Source organism: Bactrocera oleae, chromosome 3 (genome assembly GCF_042242935.1).
Source record: "Bactrocera oleae isolate idBacOlea1 chromosome 3, idBacOlea1, whole genome shotgun sequence".
In the NCBI taxonomy this organism is placed as follows: Eukaryota; Metazoa; Arthropoda; class Insecta; order Diptera; family Tephritidae; genus Bactrocera; species Bactrocera oleae.
In genome coordinates this window covers 82,932,314-82,954,687 of record NC_091537.1, presented here as the reverse complement: position 1 = coordinate 82,954,687, position 22,374 = coordinate 82,932,314, and the positions used below count along the sequence as shown (strand labels likewise).

The following is a 22,374-nucleotide window of genomic DNA, read 5'->3' as shown; positions in this document are numbered from 1 at the left end:
TGGCCGAACAAGAGCAAGTGTCATCGCTCAGCCACCGTATTCGCCAGTTTCGGCTCCCTGTGGCTTTTTTCAGTTTTCGAAACTTCGAAAACTTCCGCTTCGAGGAATGCTATTAATTCACTGAAGGCACAGATTCCAGCCGAGGCTTAATATAAATGTATGGAAAATTGAATAGCAAGGAGGCCTCACAAAATTTTTTATAAGAAAACTGTTAACCTTTTTGCACAGCTTTTAGCGAACTTCACTGTAATAAACATATGTAGTTTGGTTATTACAAATTGTGCTATAAAATCAAAACTAATATATTTAATCACAGCTAATTGTGTAAACGTTTGTGGCCATGCATCTTTATTAAATATTACTTGCAGCTATGTAATATATTATATATGTATAAACGAATACATGTATGTAGTTATATATGTGTGTGTGTGTTTGCGTCCATTACTTGTCTCTATACTCACATCGCTTATTTGTTTGTAAAAATTCCGTGCTAACAAATTATAGAAACTGTCAAGTCATCATTATAAACATGTCTCTCATATCAAGCGAGGCGCTTTAGTCATAATACACATGTATTTTAAGACCAGATTTCGCAAAAAGAAATAACACTAATTAATTTGTAGATTTATAAAATATAGAAAATAATTTAAATAGTGCCAGCGCTTAAGCCTATTGGTTAAATATAACTTAGATATAAAGAAATAAATAAATATATAAATATATAAAAATAGAAAAACAAATAAAAAAAGAAATAAAAGCAAAAAAAATAAAAATATATAATAAAAAATGTGAAAATAATTAAATAGTAGAACTAAAAATAAAAATAAATAAATAAAAATTTGAAAATATTAAATGCAGAATTTACACGCCCCCATTCCGCCATAAGACTGCTACACAACAAAATTTTTATTGAGACAAATATTTCTTAAAATTTTATATTTACACGCAGAAATATAAACTAATCGTTTAGTCCTAAATTTATATGCATATATTTGCGTATATACATATGTATATCTATATATATATTTACTAGTATTTATTAACTCATATCTCTTGGCTTGCGGTACACAGCTCTGCGACCTATCTATCTACAAGCGTATACTATTTATTTGATTATGAAGGCATACACTTGTACGAAGAGCAGAAAGAGTGAAATGCAAAACAAATATTTACAAATATATATGTATGTACATATATATACATATATACCTATAAACACATTATATATACAAATATATAAATATATACATATAAGTATAATATTCATGCATAGAGTTGTGCAAATATACGCTTTAAATTATATATTATTATGGGTTATGTATGTACACACACCTATTTGCCTCAAAAATTTATTTTGTTCACGTAGAAAAATGTTTGTTGTTACATTTCTTCTACGTCAATAACCAAATTTTATTAATAAAGGGCACATAAAACAAAGAAAAACATCACATTCAAAGGCATAATTCTTGGCAAGCCCCTCGCATATGTTCTCTGTTGGCACAATACAGGGGCAAGCACTTAAAGCGAGTGTTTTTTTTTTTTGTTTCAGAAAGTTTAAATAATTATAGATAATAAATGTATATTTAAGATATGTCAGTGTATGTATGTTTCAAGTATTTAAAATATTTAAAATTTATTTTCAGGTATATATTAAAAAAAAAATTTAATAAAATAAAATAATAGTAAATAAATGTCGAATTCCAATTTATCATACTAAGATAAAAGTATATATAAAGTTTATGAACTGATTTCGCTTTCTATTCACAACAATTTTTGAATTGATACTCTATGTACGTAAAGAGCCCACTTGAATTCCACAATAAGCGAGATAATTGTGCTGATCACTGTTCATTAAGGGGTTATATCCGCTTGCAAGTCAGAAAAAATTGTGTGAACTCTGTTTTGAAGACACATTTAATTTAATAAATAAATTCAAATTATATGCATTTACAGAATTTAATGTACTTAATTTTGAAAAATTTTGTATACGCTTGTTTCCATAGTCGATCTTTAGAAGGCCCGCCGAAAAAAAGGGTGCTGGCGGCGACGAAGATTTTGCTGCTTACAATTCTCTCAAATCCAAATACGAATAAAATTTATAACTACTATAGATGATTACAGGTAATGGTCGAAGAACTAAGGACAATTTTAATATTTGACAATTTTTGGCAAGTTCGCAAAAAAATTCGTATTTTTATAATAAAATTTACACTTGAGAGTGACTTTAATTATTCTCAAATATCTTATTCCTTTGATCAAATATAACTGAAAAGGACGTGTGAAATTTTCAAGTTGAGCAGTTCAGCCGTGTCGGAAAAAATTTCCTAAGCGACTCTGAAAACAGCGTTTCGAAAAATGTGTTTTGGGAGACGATTACATTAAGTTAAAAAATTGTTACAAATACGCTCAAGACTCCGAAACTATTTGACAGATTAACTTAAAATTTTCATAAAAATCGAGTCTTTGAAATTCACAAGTGGATATAACTCCTTAAATCTATATATATCCACTTAGTTCAATATTAAAAGAGGTTCGTACCAAATCCTTATTATTTATCCTTAGCTATTGAGCTGATCACTAATCCTTAAATAAAGTATTTAGTTTCAATTATCAAAAGAGCAGAGTTCAACAAATTTTTTATGGCAAAACGCCGCAAAAAAAAGCAAGAAGCTTAAAATAGTAAACATTTTTGATTTTTATGTGAAAAGTTAAGTAGACTTTACAGCATATTTCAGAATGCGTCTTACAACATAAATTTTCATTACTATCTAAAGATTTGTAGTTATTTATTTAACTAAAAGAAAATAGAAGCTTTTAGTAAAAATTAATGTAAAATATACTTACAAGGAACCATTCTAAGGTAAATGCCTCAAATATAGATTAGAAGCCAACAAGTAACCTAAATTTCCTTTACTAATGCTCTAAGACAGATTATAGAACATTCAAAATAAATGTGTAAAGATCACTTTGACCAATTCATAACACTTTAACAAAAAGCAGAAATTACGTGGAATAAATATATTATTTAACAAACTCGGCTTAACTCAATACACACCTGCCTACCATCACAATATCTTCCATATAATTTTTCTTTAATTATTTATAGTCACCCTGTTTTTTTTTTGTTTTTTGTTATTTTGACCTTCTTTAAATTCTATTTGCATTTTCTAATAATAAGTATAATGTGAAAACAAGTTTTTGGTTTAAAAATACAAAAGCAAGTGAGGAAAAAGAAGGCCTGGCCACTTATGTTGACTTTCGAGACGCACTATTTGTTGCGAACGTGTTGTGAACAAATTATTTTAATGAAAAATTAAAAACAATTTCAAAATTGCTGAAATATTTTTCTTTATTTCAGAGAGAAATGAAGATTTCGGCAACATTAGCAATATTTTCAGACACTTACAATTTTAAAACCACAGTTTCTAGATTCTTTGGCTAATCAACTTACTTTCATAGAGAAGACAATAATCTAATCTTAGTTAAATATTGATGAATGTATTTATTTCTGGCTCAATTTTGTCTATTTCATCACACATTACAAATAAGAACATGTCGTCCCCACCGCTTTGGGTGGCAATCTTGCAATAGAATGAGTTATAATGAACTGCGATTTAACGCAAACATTATTGCCACTTTTAGACACTCGCTGTCATATTTTCTAACTCTCTACATAAGCTAGTTACTTAGCATAGGCTTCCAAAAGCCACTAATATGCCATGGCTGAGTGACAGGCCTTATAAAATGTAATGGTTCAATTACTGATCGGTTTAGATTGGTTCTCGTGATTATCGAACATGCGATCACGATATCAAATTTAAATTAATTATTAATTATAAATTAATTAATTAAGCATTCTAAAAAACTTTTTTAAGGAATTTTTATGCTATCAGGGAAACATTAACCAAAATCTGATGACTTTGAGATTCAAGCTCTGCCGATTAACGAAATTCATGCTTTTACTTTTCTATCTATGCAATGTTATTCGTTTTTATGCTAAGTTTTTAAATTAAAATATCACCCGGAAGGACTCAGACTCGAACTTAAGCGAGACTGATATCTCTGTACTCTGAACTTTTTGTGATAAGGGTGCTCGGATTATTAGAAACGTTGCGTAGTAGACTAAAGCTAGAAAAGAGATTGAGTAGATTGGAATCAATACACTACCGACCACTTCAATGGTAGTACGGTCTACGTAATCGGAACGGACACGATTTTTTATTCGACCAAGCACTGTCAACCAGCTTTTCTCAAAATTATTTAATGCTTTTTTTCTATCGCTACAACAACAGCAACAGGTTTAGTACGACAGCCAAAGCAACTCAAGTTAGGGTATGTGCTTTTTCATAACATTGGAGATGACATTCAAGAAATGGTACTACGTTAAAAGGCTGGAAGTATAAGTAAGCTGCCAGCTTCAATACTAAACCAGAGAGCAGCGTAGCCAAATGGGTTAATTCGCGGTTGTGTTTTTAGTGAGCCTTAAGCTCAATATACTACCACGAGAGTAGTCTTCGCTGTTGTTGTCCAGTCAACTAGTGTTTTTTATTTTTTACTCACATGTCCTACGCAGTCGGCTTGAAACTGATGGAAAATCCTATTTGTAGTCTATCTTAAGGAGCGAATGATAAATTTGTGCAGTAGCTCGACCAAATATTTACGAAGGTGATATGTCTATACTTCACTTTGACTGCATGAATGAAAATTGCATGAACTGCAAATGAGCATTAGGAAAAGTAGAAATTTAAAAGCGCCGCGTAACGAGCGTGTTTGCTACAAATTCATACACATGCACACACACACACACAAATATATTATGACAGCATTGCGATTACAAGGCGCTCATGCAATTTGAGTACACATAAGGAGGAGCTTAACGCGCTGCCGTTAGCGTCCTCAGCAGATCGCGTGAGTGTGCATGTGTGTGTGTGTGTGCCGTGTAATCATATGCAATACACACACACACACACATACGTAAAGTATGCATGTCAAAGATCAAATTCATAGCATTTAAAGAAACAGCAAGCAGTTAACAACAACAAAAACAAAAGCTACAAAAATAAAGCTAGTGTAATTCAAAATACTGAATTAATTGCCGTGCAGTTAGACTCATTGCGAGTGTCGTTGTTGAATTTGAACGTGTGTTCACCTGATAATTATAGGTAATTATTTCAGTTTGTTTTTTTATTCATTTATTTATTTTTTTTTTTTTTTAATTTTCGAGCTGACTTCGATTGTGTTTTGTTTTTTTTCTTCTTTCCGTTCCTGTTGATTGCGTATTTGCATGGATATCTATGCGTTTGTTTTTCTCTCTATTCTTATTTGTTAGAATTTCAAAATAAAATACAGACTAGTAAATTATTTGATTTCTTATATATGATTGCAAGTGGCAAGTCTTGTAATAAAAACTGCCGCAATCCAATTAAATGTTCATACAAGTAAACAATGTTATGATTGTATAATTTCATGCATACAAACATACATATAGTAGATAGAAGGCATCTCAACGCGTTTGGTTAGAAAATAAGAGTTGTAGCTTATGGAAAATTGCTAACTGATGGAAAAATAATTTAAATAAACAATTTTTAAATCATAAATCACTCACAAAAAATGGAAATATTTTAACTTTATGTTAATACCCCTTACAAATAAGAGAGTTTCCAAACTAGAAGTTGATTTTAATCGCTTAGTTTGTATGGCAACTATATGCTATAGTGGTCTGATTTGTAAAATTTGTTCGAAGATCGTAGCGTTGCTTTGGAAAATAATCTACGCCAAATTTCGTAAAGATATATTGTCAAATAAACAAGTTTTTCATACAAGAACTTGATTTGGATCGGTCAGTTTATATGGCAGCTATATGCTAAAGTAGTACGATCTGAACAATTTCTTCAGTGATTATAGCGCTGCTTTAGACAAAAATGTATGATAAATTTCGTAAAGATATTTGAACAAATAAAAAAGTTTTCCAACCAAAAACGTGTTTTGGCTGCTGTGTTTGTATGACAGCTATATGCTAATGTAGTCCGATCTGCTTAATATGTTTAAAGATTATAGCGTTGCTTGAGATAATAATTCATGTTGAATTTTGTATAAATATTTTATTAAATAAAAAAGTTTTTTATAAAAGGACTTAATTTCGATGTACCAGTTTGTATGGTAGCTATATGCTTTAGTGCTTCGATATCGGCGGCTCTGACAAATGAGCATCTTTTTGGTGTGAAAAGGACATATGAAAAATTTCATATCGATATCTCAGAAACTGAGGAACTAATTCCCGTATATACAGGCAAACGAAATTTACAAAAAAAAAAATTTTTTAATAATATAATATTTAAATTTCAATAAAAAAATTAAATAAATAAACAGGTATTTTAAAAAACGATTTTTTTTCTAAATACTATAAACAAATTAAATAAAAAATATTTTATATTTTGCTAACAATATAAACATATAAAATTTCCAAAGTTTTTAACTAAAAAAAAAACGTAAAAATTATTAAAATATAACGCACTAATGGAAATAAAAATTGATAAATGCAATAAAAACGATTTTGATAATTTCCACCAAAAAAAAGTATTTTCCTAAATTCCATTAATTTGCAAAAAACTTGTTTATCTAACTTCCGCCTCGCTGCTCATTTGGCGTGCGCGCCCTTAATAATTTCGTTAAAAATAAATAAAAAACATATAATTATATTAAAATGTGACAATAGCTGACCTTAAACATAATTTAAATTATATGGGAGCGCGACATGCATTTATGAAAATATGTGTGCTCATTAATGGCATTTATGTGCGTTTTAGCAAATACGTATTTAAAAGTATTAGTATCTAAAAAAAATGTAAAAAAACATTAATTAAATATAGAACATTACTACGATGCTGAGTTAAGCGCGTGCTGCTAATTTTTCATTAAAGTTTTTTAAAATGTTTTTAATGTCTCTGTGCACCTCACACGACATCAATAACCTTTTAATTTATACTCTTTACTACTTATTTATGTATACATGCATATACATACATATACATATGTACATTTTCGTACGAATAAAAAAATAAATAAAAAAGGCAGGGCTAGAGCGCACCGAATAGGCCTATATCAGCCGTTGAATTGTTTTTGCAAAGCGCTTAGTAATTTTATTACAAATTTTGCCAAAATTACTTTATATTACGGCAAAAATATAACGTCCTTCAATTTTCGTTAATTCTGTAGAACTCTCATATTTTCACGATCAGTTTTTTTTCATTTGTTACGAAGCCTCTAACATAAGCTCTAATTAAAAGCCAAATAAAGGGGTTATATCCACATGTGAATTAGAAAAAAATCGTTTTTTTTTTTTGCTTGCATATCGACGGAATATATACATATATACATTTGAGAATATTCTTCGAAAATTAAATGAAGTTTTAATACGGCAATTAGTTTCGGAGATACGAACGTATTTTTAGGAGGTTTTTAACTTAGTGTGAAAGGCTCGGATCGGCTGCGGAATCAAGGCAATTCAAAATTTTTCAAAACAAATCGCCGATTAATGAAGTACATTAAATTCTGTAAATGTACATTATTTTTATTTATTTATTAATTAAAATATTTCTTCAAAAAAGTTCACAAAAAAACCACTTTCATACTGGATATAATCATTTAAATCAACGACTAATTGTCTAGTTTAATTATTGTACTATCTTCAATTATTTACTTAGAATATTGTCGTCTCTTGACTTCCATCAGGGAGTATTTACAGCACCGTACAAATTAAGGTTTAAGAAAAAAAAAAGTTTATGTAGGTTATGTATTCTAGAAAAGCAATAAAATGAATACGCTACAATATTGCTGTTCTTAGTGGATTATAGATTTAAAAATTCGTTAGCATAATAGATATTTACAACTCATTATCTTTAATACCAGATAGAAGTTGTTCATGTATAAAGTGAAGAAAATTTCGGTCTAAGAACTGACTGAAAATTCACTGAAAATTATTAAACGAGACAGGCGACTTACGAATCGATCAAATCTAATTTCTCTGTATTGAAATCAAGGGGAGATTACAGGAAGTTAACTGAACACTGCTAGTGTACTTCTATATTCAATAGTAAATGTAATATCAATATGTGTTTTGCCTGAATAAGTACATTTATCTTATACTTATACTTATGACAGTCTCTAAGTGGCATTACTAGCAATTCTAACTAAACATTTTTTTTCGGCATAACCAAACAAAAATTATTGGGAAACACTTAACAAACTTAAACGGTTTTAATGAACTCCGGCTAAATTTTAAGAACGGAAATCGACTACCACACTGCTTAAGTGTAGCTTTCGATGTAAAAACAGGATGAACTTATCATCTAGTGATCAAGTGAACGAGAACGCGTTTGATATTACGGCAAGATTTTTTTCTTAAATACAGTATACAGTTTGCTTTAACTATTATAGTCAAAACTTTATAGAATTAATGTGATGTTTAATGAGCCAGAAGCGTATTTAGGAAGTTTAAATCTATACTTTTAAAAACTTGAGAATCTAGTAAACCACTCTTATAGTTTTCAACGAAACCTCGCCAATCTTGTTTCTATTGTCATAACAACAGATGTTCACGATAGATTTTCGTGTCATTCCCTTATACATCGTCTAACATACATATGTCTCGGCTAGTACAAGAGCTTTTAATCGCCCAACCATATTGGTATATTAGTTGATTAAAAGACATACAAGTCTCACTAATAAGTCCCCACATTAGCCTCTGTCTAATAAAAATGATCCGATTTAGGTCAGATATGCACCGTTTTTTTCGATAACTTAATGCCAGTTTGAAGCTAATTTCATATTGTCACTCTCAAAGAAGTCTTTGTCACTATAGGCTAAAAACTGGGGCTGTTCGATTCAGTTCAGAAGCCGCTCTTGAATTTTTCACCAGCAAAATCACTTTCCATAGACAGCAATAGGAAGTAAACACTTTGTGGCTGGTTTGAACTATAAGGTGGATGTATAGAACCTCCTAACCAAGCTCTTTTATTGTCCAAAGCTGGCAGCTTCAAAACAAAAAATATGTTTTTGAGTGTGATGTCATTATGTTTTGAGCATTCAAGGGCTCAGTTTGACTTGTTACGACATGTTTGAAGCCACCTTTGAAGGGTCGATGAATCTTATTCAAAACTTTTTTATGTCAGAAAGCATCGATGATATAACAATGCCTGACAGCGATTAGAGAAATGCTCTTTTTCTTGTAAGCGTATGTCACAGGCGGGACGTATGACCACTGAGTGTTAGGTAATGGGTGGTGTACAGTTCTGGAGATATATATTGCTAAACTTTTGGATTGTTTTAAAATATCTCAGCATAGACTGTACAAAATACCTTAACAATGACACATTCATATAATCAAAGCTTTCTTCAATAAAATTTTTAAGATTACGTGTCATATACATTTTTATTTTAATAAATTTTTTTTATTGCTCTGCCGATTCGCAATGCGTTAGTAGAGGAAGCAGTGTTGCAATTAAACGTGAAATCATATATTTTTTTATTACTTTTCCACTTACTTATTTCAATGTAATACAAGTAAGAAAAACAATTTATTTGCTCATTTCAATTAAGTAGTAAGTATGTTATCAAGTTCTCGCACACACACACACGCACACTAAGTGCTCACTTAGTGGCATTTTACTTGCTTTCATTTGTAAACAATTTCGCTAATTAAAATTGGTGTACAATATGTGAGTGGCAGCAAAAATAATTGCAATGAAATTAAGAATAGTGAATATTTATATACGAACACACACACACTTACATAATCATTTAGACATTTATGAATAGTATACATAGCATACTTTTATATGCACGTGCACACTTAAGCCAAGTTGGAGATTTAAAATGTGGAAAAAAAATATAAATGCATTAACAGCAAATATTACAAGCACATATACTTTTATGTAGATGTGTTTGTTTTTAGCGCCAAGCAAATAGCCGCAAGCTGAGGCACCCAGTGCAGTTCAAGGCGAGTAGTTTAATTACATTTAGCGGTCACTACTCCAACCAGCTGTTAGTTGCTCACAAGGATTGACATAGAAAATGCGGAAAGTATTTTTGAGAGATCTTTTTAATTGGAACTCTTAATAAGAGTCGAATTTCCTGCAGATATACCTATTATCAAATAAAAAAGTTTTTATTACAAGAGTTGGATTTTGACCGATCATAAGGCAGCTATATGCTATAGTGATCCGATCTGAACCAAATGTTCGCAGATTATAGCATTGTCTTGGAAAATAAGCCATGCCAAATTTCGTGCAGTTATCTTGTTAAATAAAAAAGTTTTTCTTACAAAAGTTTGATTTTTACCAATCAGTTTGTATGACAGCTATATGCTATAGTTGTCCGATCTTAACAAAATTTTCGGAGATAATAGCATTATTTTGGGAAATAATTCAATCCGAATTTCGGAAAGATATCTTGTCAAACAAAAAATTTGTCCTTAAAAGGGTTTGATTTTGACCAATCAGTTTGTGTGGTAGCTGCACCAATAGTGGGCCGATAACGTCGCTTTCGACAAATGAGCTTCTTTTTGGAAAGAAAAAATTGTGCAAAATTGTAAACTCAATTACAGACTTTATTCTCTTTCACATAAACATGCATTGCAGCCTTTATATTGCCTTCTCTCAAGAAAATGATTTTCGAGTTTTCGTTTAAGTACAGTAGTAAGGGTTTATTTTTAAATATATTTCGGATTAGATTGAGGAGGTTTGGAAAATGAGATTTAACTAAGAGTTCTCATGCTTGGTGTTTTTGTTCTTATAATGATTATAGTAGCTCCACCGTCCTTTCCTCCATTTTTTTTAAATCTTACTCACAAAGCTCTGATCGAGATAACATACTCGTAAGTAGTTGAGCGAAGTTTTCAGTCTGCTTTTCTTATATTCAACTTGCTCCGGTGTAAAAACTTCATCAAAATGTTTACTAATGAATGAATTTTAGATTGAGAAGCAGAGAGCCGCACTGACTGAAAAGTGTGTTTCAGAAGATTTATAGAATTGATCGCAAGCAAACATTGATGTTAAATGCTGTGGAGAAGAGAGTGATTCCTTTTAGCGTCAAAAGTCTCGAAGAGTCAAAAACCTTTCTAAAATAGAGTCAGAAGATCCCAAATTAAATAGTTTCTAAGAATCAAGAAACAAATCTCACGTATAGTTTCTTCCTAGTTCAATTTAAAAACACACTCTTTAAGGTAATCGGTCAGTGAAAAACTCAAGCAGTGATACATAAATAAGTATATTAAGCTAGATGACTGAAGTCCAGCGCTTAAAATCTATCAATAATGTAAATTTTTTCATTAGTCATCAAAGATTGCGATCGAACAATTAATATAGATTATTGATATGCACCAGAATAATACTTATTTCAATACCCACTTCAGTTTGTTCTTCGAGTAAATACTCGTAAATAAGCTTTTTATAAGTCCTTCACAGCAAGTGGTCATAATTTTTACAAGTTCAGTTCAGCTTTACGTAGTTATCCAAATCCTAATCTAATCTTATGTTCTTGCCAAACACGATGTTGAGAAGATTAGTAGTCTATTAAAAGGCTTATATGACTTGGTTTATATTGCATATTTATATACATACTTGCATATATAAGTAAGAATTTGTTTGTGCCTAATGCACTCGCTGTTGGAGGGACCATAAAACTCCTTGATAGTAGTAAAACTTTATGGAAATCGCTTTCGACTTAAAGTATTTAGCGCATAAAGCATCCTTGCTTCGCCGCAATAAACAACTGTATCGCCTGAGTATTTACTTAATAGTAATGCTAAATCATGTCTAATAATAACTTCTAGGTATTTATTGGTTTATGTAATCTCGAAGTTGTTGGGTTGGCAGACCCGTAGACTCGGGATTGGAGTAAGAAGGTAAAGTTTTTAAGGCACCATTAGAAAAGGATGGAAAAGAAAAATGAAACAAAGTGAAACAGAACGTTATCAGAGTAGCAAGATTATTCGAGATGGTGAGATAGAGTAATTTCTTTTCAGATAGCGGGAAGAGGAATGGAAAAAATGAAGCAGGGTAGGATAGGAAATTCTACCTTGAAAGAAGCACCTGCTGCTTTCAAACTGTAAACCTAATGAACGAAGTCCAATTAAAATTAAAACCAGAATTCCCGTGATGATCTGCTGAACTGGAATGATTGGTCAGTCGCTTTTCATCTTGCCTTTGTCAGACAGTTTTCGAAAGTCTAAACCGACTTTCTGGTGTACATTTCACTGAAGAAAAGTCATAGAGTGCTCAACAGAACCAGCATTTTTGACTTGCCAAGCGGTATTCTCCTCATGATATCAAACTTAGCTGATTTATTAGCAATATCGCCACCTGAGCTTACACTGAATCTACTGAAGAACTATTATACATACCTACTATAGGATAGAAGAGCAAAGTCAAACTGCCCATTTGGTCAATATGAGCATGAATTGTGTTTGGCTCCTTCACTAAAAACGGGCTAGAAATTTATATGATTTGGATAAAGAAGAATACTAATAATGGAGTTAGATACACAATACCTTAACCCAAACTTATTAGTTCGTAGCGGAAATTGATTTTAAGCCCTGGCACAAATGAGCTTGCTGAAGATATAAAATGTGCGAGAACAGGCACTCTGTAACCAACTTAAATCGCATCCTCAATTGTCTTAAAATCCTGGATCTGGTAAATAAGTAAGCGGGAATTTTAAAAGGTTAGTCAAAAACTATGACTTTGATTTAACTTGTTTAAGAATCTGGGATCCATATGCTTCTAATAAAGAAGTTCTTAAAATCGGTAGAGAAAGACACCACAAGCAATTTAAAATGCTGTGCCAACTGAGCAGAGGACGAAATTCCTTCTTCTAACTGCGGCCTTAACATCAGCCGATAAATATTTCAATCTACTGGTTGTAAGGCGGCATTTAATTAATTACTCTATTGGACATGCATACATAATCAATCATCAATTTATTTATAATTCGATCAATTTTGGCTTTTTCGTAATCCCGAATAAATAATCCCGTACTTATGGGTCAAGAAAATTAGAAACACATGCATACATCATCAATTATAAATTTATACTTAATTCGATAAATTTTGACTTTTTCGTAATCACGAAACCATAGTCCCGTATTTTCGTTTCAAATAAATTATATAGTATACACATTATTATATAATTCTTTTTAACTCGACCAATTTTAAATTTTACGTAAACCCGAAACCACAAACCCGTACTTTCGGTATCGCGTAATAACTTCGGGATCTCGCTTTTTTCGCATCAAAGCACATATTGCAAATACTTTGCCACTTAAACACTCTTTGATTACAAATCCACCACATATGTATGTGTGTGTAATTGTGTGTTCATATGCATAGAGGTGCATTTGTGTATTTTTTAATTATTAAAATGGTTAATACAAAAACTAGAAGTGCATAAAATTACACTAGTTCTATTAACTACTTAATTGGGGTTCAATCATTAACTTTTATTGGCTAACTATATTATTCCATATATTTTTTCAAACGTCACACATGCCACACATATGTATGTGTGTGCGTGCATTTTATTTGTTCGTGGCGTATCAATGCGATTGCTAAAAAACTGTAAAATTATTGTTATTCATGATGGCAGAAAAACTAGTTGGTATTAGCAGTGTTGCTTTAAGGTTAATCGCATTTCAGGTGCAAATACACACACACACACATGCATATATGCACTGTTGTACATGAGCTGATATGCATGCGCTAAAATTTGCATCGGTATGTGTGCGTTTGTACGATCTTTAATAGATATTTATACTGACTATATAAATAGTCTATTGATTAAACGGGTTAATTGTGCAGGTGTGTGTGTCTGTGCGTGTGAGCAAAGCAATTGAGGTTTATCTTATCAGCGGAATGATTTTTTCAAACTCGCTGACATATGTACATATGTAGATTTATAAACAACTCCTTGCATAAAAATACATATATACACATACATACGCGTAAGTATGTACATATGTATGTGTGTTTGGTGCCTGTACTTGCATTTACACTTTTTGCCCACTATTCCGCTTTATTACTTACAATTTTTAATAATTACGCTGTTGTACTTGAAGATTTAGAAAAATCATAATTGCCCTCCTCGCAGCTAGTATTGGACAGCGACGCCACCTCTTCAGCTCAGGCTGATGGCTGTTGTCATAAAATTTTACAAAAACAAGCAAAGCAACCAAAACAAAAACAGCGTGCTAATTTAATTTTTAACTATTTATGACACTGCTATGATTATTATCGATATTTTTCGCTTAATAATTGATTACTTAGTTTTTATTTTTTGCGCAAATATTCCTAGTGCCAATAGCCATTGGTGGTAAGTGGAAAACGTGAGCACATACATATATACATACATACATTTAATATATGGTATATACATACATTTATTGCACCAATGTATATATTTATTTATATATGTGTAGAGAAAGCATGGAAAACAATTTGCAAAAAAAAAATTGCTAATCCGTTTAAAATTAAATTGAGTCATTAAATTATATTAATCTGGTAACACACAAACATTTATAGATGACCGTCAAAAATCGGTGAATATGATAAGGCAAGTTATTTACATATATGTAAACGTACGTATACGTACTAATGCATAGAGTAAGGACAGGTATTTTCGGGGAATTTATTTATTGGTCCATTTTGTGAACTAAAAATAAATTATTAAAAAATTGTTTAAAAATATTTAAAAAAATAAATAAAAAATATTTTCAAAATTTTTAAACATAGAGCACTACAAACTGTAGAAATGTACACAAAATAGAAAAATACATTTAAATCAAAGAACATATAAATTTAATAAAAAATTAATAGTTTCGGAAAAATTTTTTTTCGATTAATTCTTACAAAAAAAATTTTATTTGCTAAAAAAATTAAAATAAATAAGCTCATTAAAATTTTCAAAAATATAAAAATTTTGGAAACGTACACAAAATAAAAATATACATTTAAATCAAAGATCATATCAATTTAATAAAACAAACATTCAATAAATTCGAAAAAAATATTCTGTGAAACTAAAAAAATGCACACATACATAATATAATAAGCATACATATATTTTTAGTGTTTATTTAAATTAAAAAAATTTTTACACATATTTGAATCAGAAAATATTTTATATAAATTCAATAAAATAATTTGAAAAAAATTAATGTTTCAATAATTTCAATTTAGAAAAAAAAATTTATTTTGATACTGCAAATAAAATACTACAAAAATAGATTATAGTTGTACAATATATAAGTAAATTTTTATTTTTTTTATATCTTATTTTGCAATTTTTTATCATTTCTTTCAAAAAATAGTACAGCAAATTTTAGAAACCGACACAAAATGGAAATTTATATAAATAAAAAATATATATGCACATTTATTTAATAAAAATAATTTTGAAAAACAAAATTAAATAAATGCTGACAAAAAATTTTAATAAAACCACATTTAAAACATTAAAAGCTTAAGTTTAAAATTTATGTATATTTGTATTACTTCAGTTTTGAGAAATTACGGATCAAATTCTAATTTTTTTCATTTTTTTACTTTCTGCATGAGAAGTATGCAATTTGAAAAAGAAAAAATTATTTATTTTGCAAAACATACATACATATTTGCTAAGTTTTATCATCAAAGACAAGAAGATTGTAATATTTTTTTGAAAAACTTTAAATCAAAAGAACTATTAAATTTTAAATTAAAATGATAATGTAACAACAATTAAAATCAAAATTGTAATATTAATATTCCAATTAAAATTGTTTTTTGGTAGTTACGAACGCAATTTTGAATAAAATTGTTATGATTATTTAAAAATATATATTTGAGTATACTAGTAGATAAATGTTCGTATTATTTTCCATGTTGGAAATTTGTGGAAATTAATTTTATTCTAAATTACATATTATTTAAAACAACATTAAAAAATAAATAGCTAATATTTTTATTTAAAATAATTCATATATATCCAAAAATTATTTTTTTAAGATTTCATTTATTTTAAACTTGTTTTTGTCTCTTTTCCAACAACATTAACTAAAAATAATTTAATGTTTTTATTTGAAATGATTAATATTTTTTCGAAATTTATTTTTAGATATTTTTTTATTTATATTTAATGCTTCAATAATTACTTTTTACTTTTTTTGGTCCATATATTTTTAAAGTAATTTCTAATATTATTTTAGTAATGTTTTTTAAGAATTATATTGTTTTAGAAAAAATAGAGGTTTTTTTTAAGATTTAGAATTTATTTGAGATAAAATTTTAAATATGCAAAACTAGTTTAAAGCGAATTTATGAAAAATTGTGTCAATAAAATCATAACTATTAAAAATATACCTATATTGATATTCCACATACTAGTACCGACGACTATAGCGCTGGACGACTATATGTTTATTCTAAATACGCATAAGGCGATAACACTTATTTGCTGCGTATTTTTGATCGAGCTTCACCTTAATTTGTTGTTGTCTAACTTATTTACGAAGCTTTTAAATTTTTGCGACGATCAGATCGCCGAGATCGGCTATGACGAGATTTGAGTTAACGCGGATATTGTGCTGATGGCGACAAGAATAGCAAACGCAGTATTATCTACATGCCTAAAATGTCGGAAACAGAAGAGTTTTCATATATGTATATAAAACAGCTAGATTTATTGGTTGAAGAACACAACGGTATCCTCATACACATGTTTTCAAATCAAACGCTGGCAACATTGTTCGTTGGTTTTATGGCATTCTGCACTCTTATCACTCGGCTACGGTTTTTATGTGCTTGGTTTTTATCAATATCTACATAAACACATTCTATGCATATATATAATTTCGTTGTTCTTTCCAATCTTTTTTGGCAAAATAATACCTTTCTTTATTTATAACAAATAGGGTACTCTCATTGGAGTTGTAGATAAACGAACTACACAGTACAGTAATATGCATATAAATACATTCTTAGTATAAAAATAAAAAAAGTTAAAAAATTGCGACGAATTTTTTCTTCCAAAAAACTGGACTGTTTCATATACCTTATTAAATCTTACTTGAGTTTAAGTTGTTGGTACCAATAGGACAGATACCAGTTAGTTATGCATCATATGAGCAATTAATATATAAAAAAGTTTATCAAATCTATATAATATTTTCTTTTTTTTTTTAATATTGTTAAACACCTATTTATTGTCTTGCCTATATACGTAAAGTAATATATTTCGTGAAGAATTATTTATATATAGATAAATACTTAAATGTATATACTTAATACACAGCTGGCAACACCAATTTACTACCACTGTGACTCTACACTTTTTACGTGGAAAGAAGAAGCATAACTAGTTGAGTTTGTTTTCTGAATTGAATTGTTTTATTAGTTTGTGCTCCGTGAAGTAAATTAATTTTATTTGAAATGGCTTTGGCAGAAATTGCAGGCATTTCCAATGCTAAATACTTGCAGAATAAGAATAATCCAATGAGCTTTGCTGAACAGACCTACAACCTCAGCAATCCTTACTGCCTGTTGGCACCGCCAGCTAACGGCGTGAGTAAATTAACATGATTTGCAAAAATATATGAAATAAATATGTGAATATTGTACATTTATTTTTCACAGCCCGTCGATATAAAAGCACTGCATGCTGCTGGTGATAAAACTGGCATTAAGATTGATTATCATCATGGCACTACAACTTTGGGCTTCAAATATAAAGGTGGTGTCATTTTGGCCGTGGACTCGCGTGCGACAGGCGGACAATTTATTGGTTCACAAGAGATGAAGAAAATTGTCGAAATCAATAAATACTTATTGGGCACTTTGGCAGGCGGCGCTGCAGATTGTGTTTACTGGGATCGTGTGCTCGCCAAGGAATGCCGTTTGCATGAGTTGCGGAATAGAAAGCATATCTCGGTGGCTGCGGCTAGCAAAATAATGGCAAATATTGCGCACGAATACAAAGGCATGGGCTTGAGTATGGGCATGATGTTGGCTGGTTATGATGATAAAGGTGCTGGTCTGTACTATGTCGATTCGGAAGGTTCACGTTCGTCAGGAAATGTATTTTCCGTTGGTAGTGGTTCTATATTTGCTTATGGTGTGTTGGATTCGGGCTACAAGTATGAGTTGGAGGATGAGGAGGCTTATGATTTGGGACGTCGCGCTATCTATCATGCTACATTCAGGGATGCCTACTCTGGTGGCATTATACGTGTGTATCACTTGAAGGAAGACGGTTGGATCAAAATATCCGAAGATGATTGTAAAGAATTGCATTATAAATATAAAGATGAAAAAATGCAATAATTAGTCATGTAAATTTGTGCTAGTTCAACTAGTACACAAAATTACTGAAATATAAAATTTATATTTTTATAAATTGGAATATTTATGTTTTTATATTTTAATGACAGCAAAAATATGACAAACAGCGCTTTGCATATTATATAAATTGGAATGAATCGGGAGTGTAAACATTTTTTAATAAGCAGCTTTAAAGCCTGAATTTTTATAAGTATGAGTAATATCATTTAAAAGTTATTTTATGTTACATAAAAAAATTTTAACTCCATAAAACCTGAAGTTTATTTTTGTATGTACATATGTTTATAAAATGTACACGCTTTACATGTGTATGAATGTAAGTATATCCCGCTATTCCTGTTATTTTAAAGGGAATTTAACTTTTTAATTGAAAACTAATAATTGATTTTTGATTGAATTATTAATTGAAATCTAATTATTGATTTTGTAAATAATTAATTTGATAGCCATTTTCTGATAAAATAAACTATTTTCGTTAATATTTCGAATTCACTTAAAAAAAAAATTATAAAAAATAATATTTTCGAATATAATTTTATTAATAACAAATTATTGATAGTTTAAAAAATTAATTTTGTAGTAATTTTCTGACTAAAATAGGTATATTAAGATTTTGAATTATTTTCCGGATACAAATTTTTAGCGGTATACCAATTCTCTAAATAATAGATATTTTTAGTTTAGAGATATTTTTCTTAAGAAAACAGTCTATGTGTCGATATCTCGATTCGGTTGATCACCACACCTTTGTAAGCCTCTTACGTCACTTTACTATAAAATTTTACTTTACTAAAAAGCTGCTACTTTGCACAAATCTCTGTTGACCAGTGTATTTTTTTATACACCACGCCTTTATAGCACTTGCGTCACATACAAAAAATTTTACTTTGCTATAAAAGTTTACTTTCCTATAAAATTTTACTTTGCTATAAAACTTTAATTTCCTATAAAATTTTACTATCCTATAAAATTTCACTATTTCTATATTTCCTATAATATTTTATTTTATTGTACTAAAATAAATTTTCAAACTTTTTTCTAATTTACGCTTACTCACCGATCATGCGCAGCAGATTATCCTCAAATATATAGGAATCATCAAAGCTGCTACCCGATAGCACTTCTGTCTTCATTTTTAACATATCCCCTAGTAACTTAGCTGCATGCAGTTGACACTTGCTAGGCACTTGTTGTATACGCCAGGCAGTTGTTAAAAGGCATGCAACGCGCGTCAAAGGCGAAAACAAATAGCTTAGCAAACAAATCTGGCGTATCGATGAGTGTGTGTATGTATGTATTTATATATAAATATGTACATACGTATGTGTAATTTTTTTCTGTTTATTTTTGTTCGTTACTTTTGCCGCACACAAATTAGCTAAACACAAATATTAAATATTTACCGAAAAACAAAATATTGCCTTGCCTTGCCTTGACAGTCACTTTTGGCTTGCACTAAGTACACAACAATGCACACTTGGCGCGAAGATTTGCATAGAATACTCAACAGATCGCACCTTAAAGCTTTTCCTCGTGTGCGCGAATTCGAATTGTCATAATGCACATCTGAGGCACGTGGGGATATTGTAAGTTATTATATGTATATATACATAAGTACATAAATATATTTTTAAAATGTTTTTTTTTACATAAACTTTTTTATTTGTAATTTTTTAACTTTTTTTACAAAATTTTTTTTATTTAAAATGTGTTTTTTTTAATAAAATTTTTTCATAATTTGTTTTTACTGTTTCGCCTTTTATTTAATTTTTTCTTGTAAAGTTTTTAACAAAAATTTAAAAAAAAAAATGTTTTCTTGAATTTAAAAATTTGTTTTCTTTAATTTTTTAAATTTGCTTTTAATTTTTTTTACTGTTCCGCGTTTTAGTTAAAAGCTAAAATGCACTTGAAAAGTCGGAATAGTCCGGATGTCATATTCCAAGCAACAACAAAAAAAAAATTGAAGTTCAAATAAATTAATTTTGTTTTCAATACGCGCAGCAGGGATGCACTTGCAAAGCTAGCTGCCGTTACATGTACATGTATGTATGTATGTCTGTGCGCGCTTTCACTCTTATCAGGATAATTTTAATTTCTTCAACGCTTATTTACCCCGATATATTTGTTGTGTTTGTATTTTCGTATCCCCAGCAGCAGCAGACGTAGCACCGTAGAACCGTGGACGACCGTAAGCCGAAGTGTGTCAACAGTTAACTGTCAGTTGTAGTAGTCGACTAATCAGCGGTGAGTCTCGCAACGTACATTCTTAGGCGGTGCGATTGGCGTATCACAACACACACACACGCATACACACACAATAAAATGCAACAAAAAGTACCGACGGACGACTACGGCACTAATGTTGTTCTACACTCGGACTAAAACGACTTAGTAATAATGCTAATGATATAGTCTTAGCGAAACTGTTAAGGAAACTGTGATTACGAGCGACAACGGCAGCGGCGCTGGCATCAGCGTTGAGCGCGCGGTGACTGGGTGTTCGGCTGGCGGCTGCTAGTGGCGATCGGACCTAAGTATGTTTGTGTGTGTTGGTGTGGTCAGTGTCAATAGCGCGCATATATACATATATACAAACATGCATGTGTGCAGCCGGTGTGGCGCTGTGAGTGTGTATGGCTGTAGGTAATATTGCCGCTAGTCGAAGTAAGAGTGAGAGTAAGCGAGTCTACAAGTAAATAAAAGTCGCTTGGCGAAAGAGACGCCACATGCCTGTTGTGTGTGTGTGTGCGTTGCTGGCGTTCGACGATTCACGGCAGCGGTATCAGCCACCGTCTTCAATTATCAAACCCAATACAAAAACAACAGCAATGCAAAAACAATAAATTCTACAGCGTCAAGTCATTTTAAAACGCCAGCACACACACATACACGCACATATTCCCACTTGTTGATATGGATCTAGTATAGGCTACTAACACACACACACACACACACATGGCAGCGCAGTTCTCCGCCTGTGTGCTCGTGTATGTGTGTCGTATAAGCGTCTACCGTACGCATTCGCGTCCGCTTGAGAAATTTCAGCGTCCGTTTTTTTCCACTTTTCAATTTAGGCAAATAGTCATTCGTCCGTCCAGTTGCCTATATACACCTTTGCAGATGTATAATACAGCAGTTAAATTGTAGCAGCGCTTACTTACAAACACAACTCCACATCTGAGTGCCGCGTTAACTTCTTATCACAGCGCTAATCATTATTAGCCTGTTTTATGATTATATTACTTTTTACATATTTCAACAATTTAATGTTAGTGCAAACTTTTGCACCCATACACACATATGTACAGCTGTATACATGTGCTTTTGTACGTCTACTGTGCAAGCGCCGAATTTTGATAAACAAGAAAGCTTTGGGTGTGTACACAAGGGCGGCTCAATATGTTGTTGTGCGGATTTCGATAAAAAAAATATGCGAATATCTCAATAAAGTTCTGATAATTTCAAGGCCGACTGCCGCCTCAGCTAATATGCTGCTTAAAATTATCTCAAATGCAAAAAGCAAAAAAAAATTTACTATTACAATAAACTAATACAAGTAATGATTGAAGTACTAGTCAAAATTTAGATTTTGACAAACTGCCAACTTCCCAAAAAAAGCTTCTGATGCGCGTAAAAATTTTAATTATTATCAAAAATTGTATTTCTTCGATCAATACCTAACAAATACATCATAGAAGGTCGTGTAAAAATTCAAATCGATCGGTACAGCAATTCGGAGAAAGTTTCCTCACCTACTCTAAAAATAGAGTTTCGAGAAAAACGCGTTTTAAGTTTTGGTTGCCAATTACATTAAGTTTAGAAATATTTACAAATACGCTGATATCGCCGAAACGATTTGACGGCTTCCCTACAAATTTTTGTAGAATATTATCAAATATATTTCACCCAAAAAAGCATCTTAAAGCTTTTAGAAATATTTTAAATCCAGCAAAAGACTCTCAGTTCGACAAGAGTATTGAAAACTTGTAACATGCAACAAAAGAAAA

The 22,374-nt window shown here is 30.7% G+C and overlaps 2 protein-coding genes across 13 annotated transcripts in view; one reads left to right on the top strand and one right to left on the bottom strand.

The window, feature by feature from the left end:
* Hnf4 (Hepatocyte nuclear factor 4) overlaps window positions 1-22,374 on the bottom strand; it is a 58,591-nt gene that overhangs the window by 4,732 nt on the left and 31,485 nt on the right. Inside the window, exons 1-2 of one of the 12 annotated variants that reach the window (XM_070107059.1) lie at window positions 20,480-20,735; window positions 19,425-19,745 (exon numbers count right to left, since the gene is read on the bottom strand). The exons of 10 other annotated variants lie outside the window; for them this stretch is intronic. In XM_070107059.1, coding sequence (XP_069963160.1) covers window positions 19,425-19,509 — 85 coding nt within the window. In that variant the 5' untranslated portion in view covers window positions 19,510-19,745; window positions 20,480-20,735. Of the gene's footprint in view, window positions 1-19,424; window positions 19,746-20,479; window positions 20,736-22,374 lie in introns of those variants that run through there. One more of the 12 variants, XM_070107061.1, reaches the window with a different exon arrangement.
* LOC106627173 (proteasome subunit beta type-5) lies at window positions 17,359-18,428 on the top strand. The gene is made up of 2 exons (XM_014247202.3): window positions 17,359-17,590; window positions 17,663-18,428. The coding sequence occupies exons 1-2, from the start codon at window positions 17,459-17,461 to the stop codon at window positions 18,347-18,349; spliced, it is 819 nt and encodes a 272-aa protein (XP_014102677.1). The 5' UTR covers window positions 17,359-17,458; the 3' UTR covers window positions 18,350-18,428.

Coding starts and splice junctions, on each gene's coding strand:
- LOC106627173 (XM_014247202.3), top strand. CDS start 17,459: ATGGCTTTGGCAGAAATTGCAGGCATTTCCAATGCTAAATACTTGCAG. Junction 17,591..17,662: donor TGGCACCGCCAGCTAACGGC/GTGAGTAAATTA, acceptor TATTTTTCACAG/CCCGTCGATATAAAAGCACT.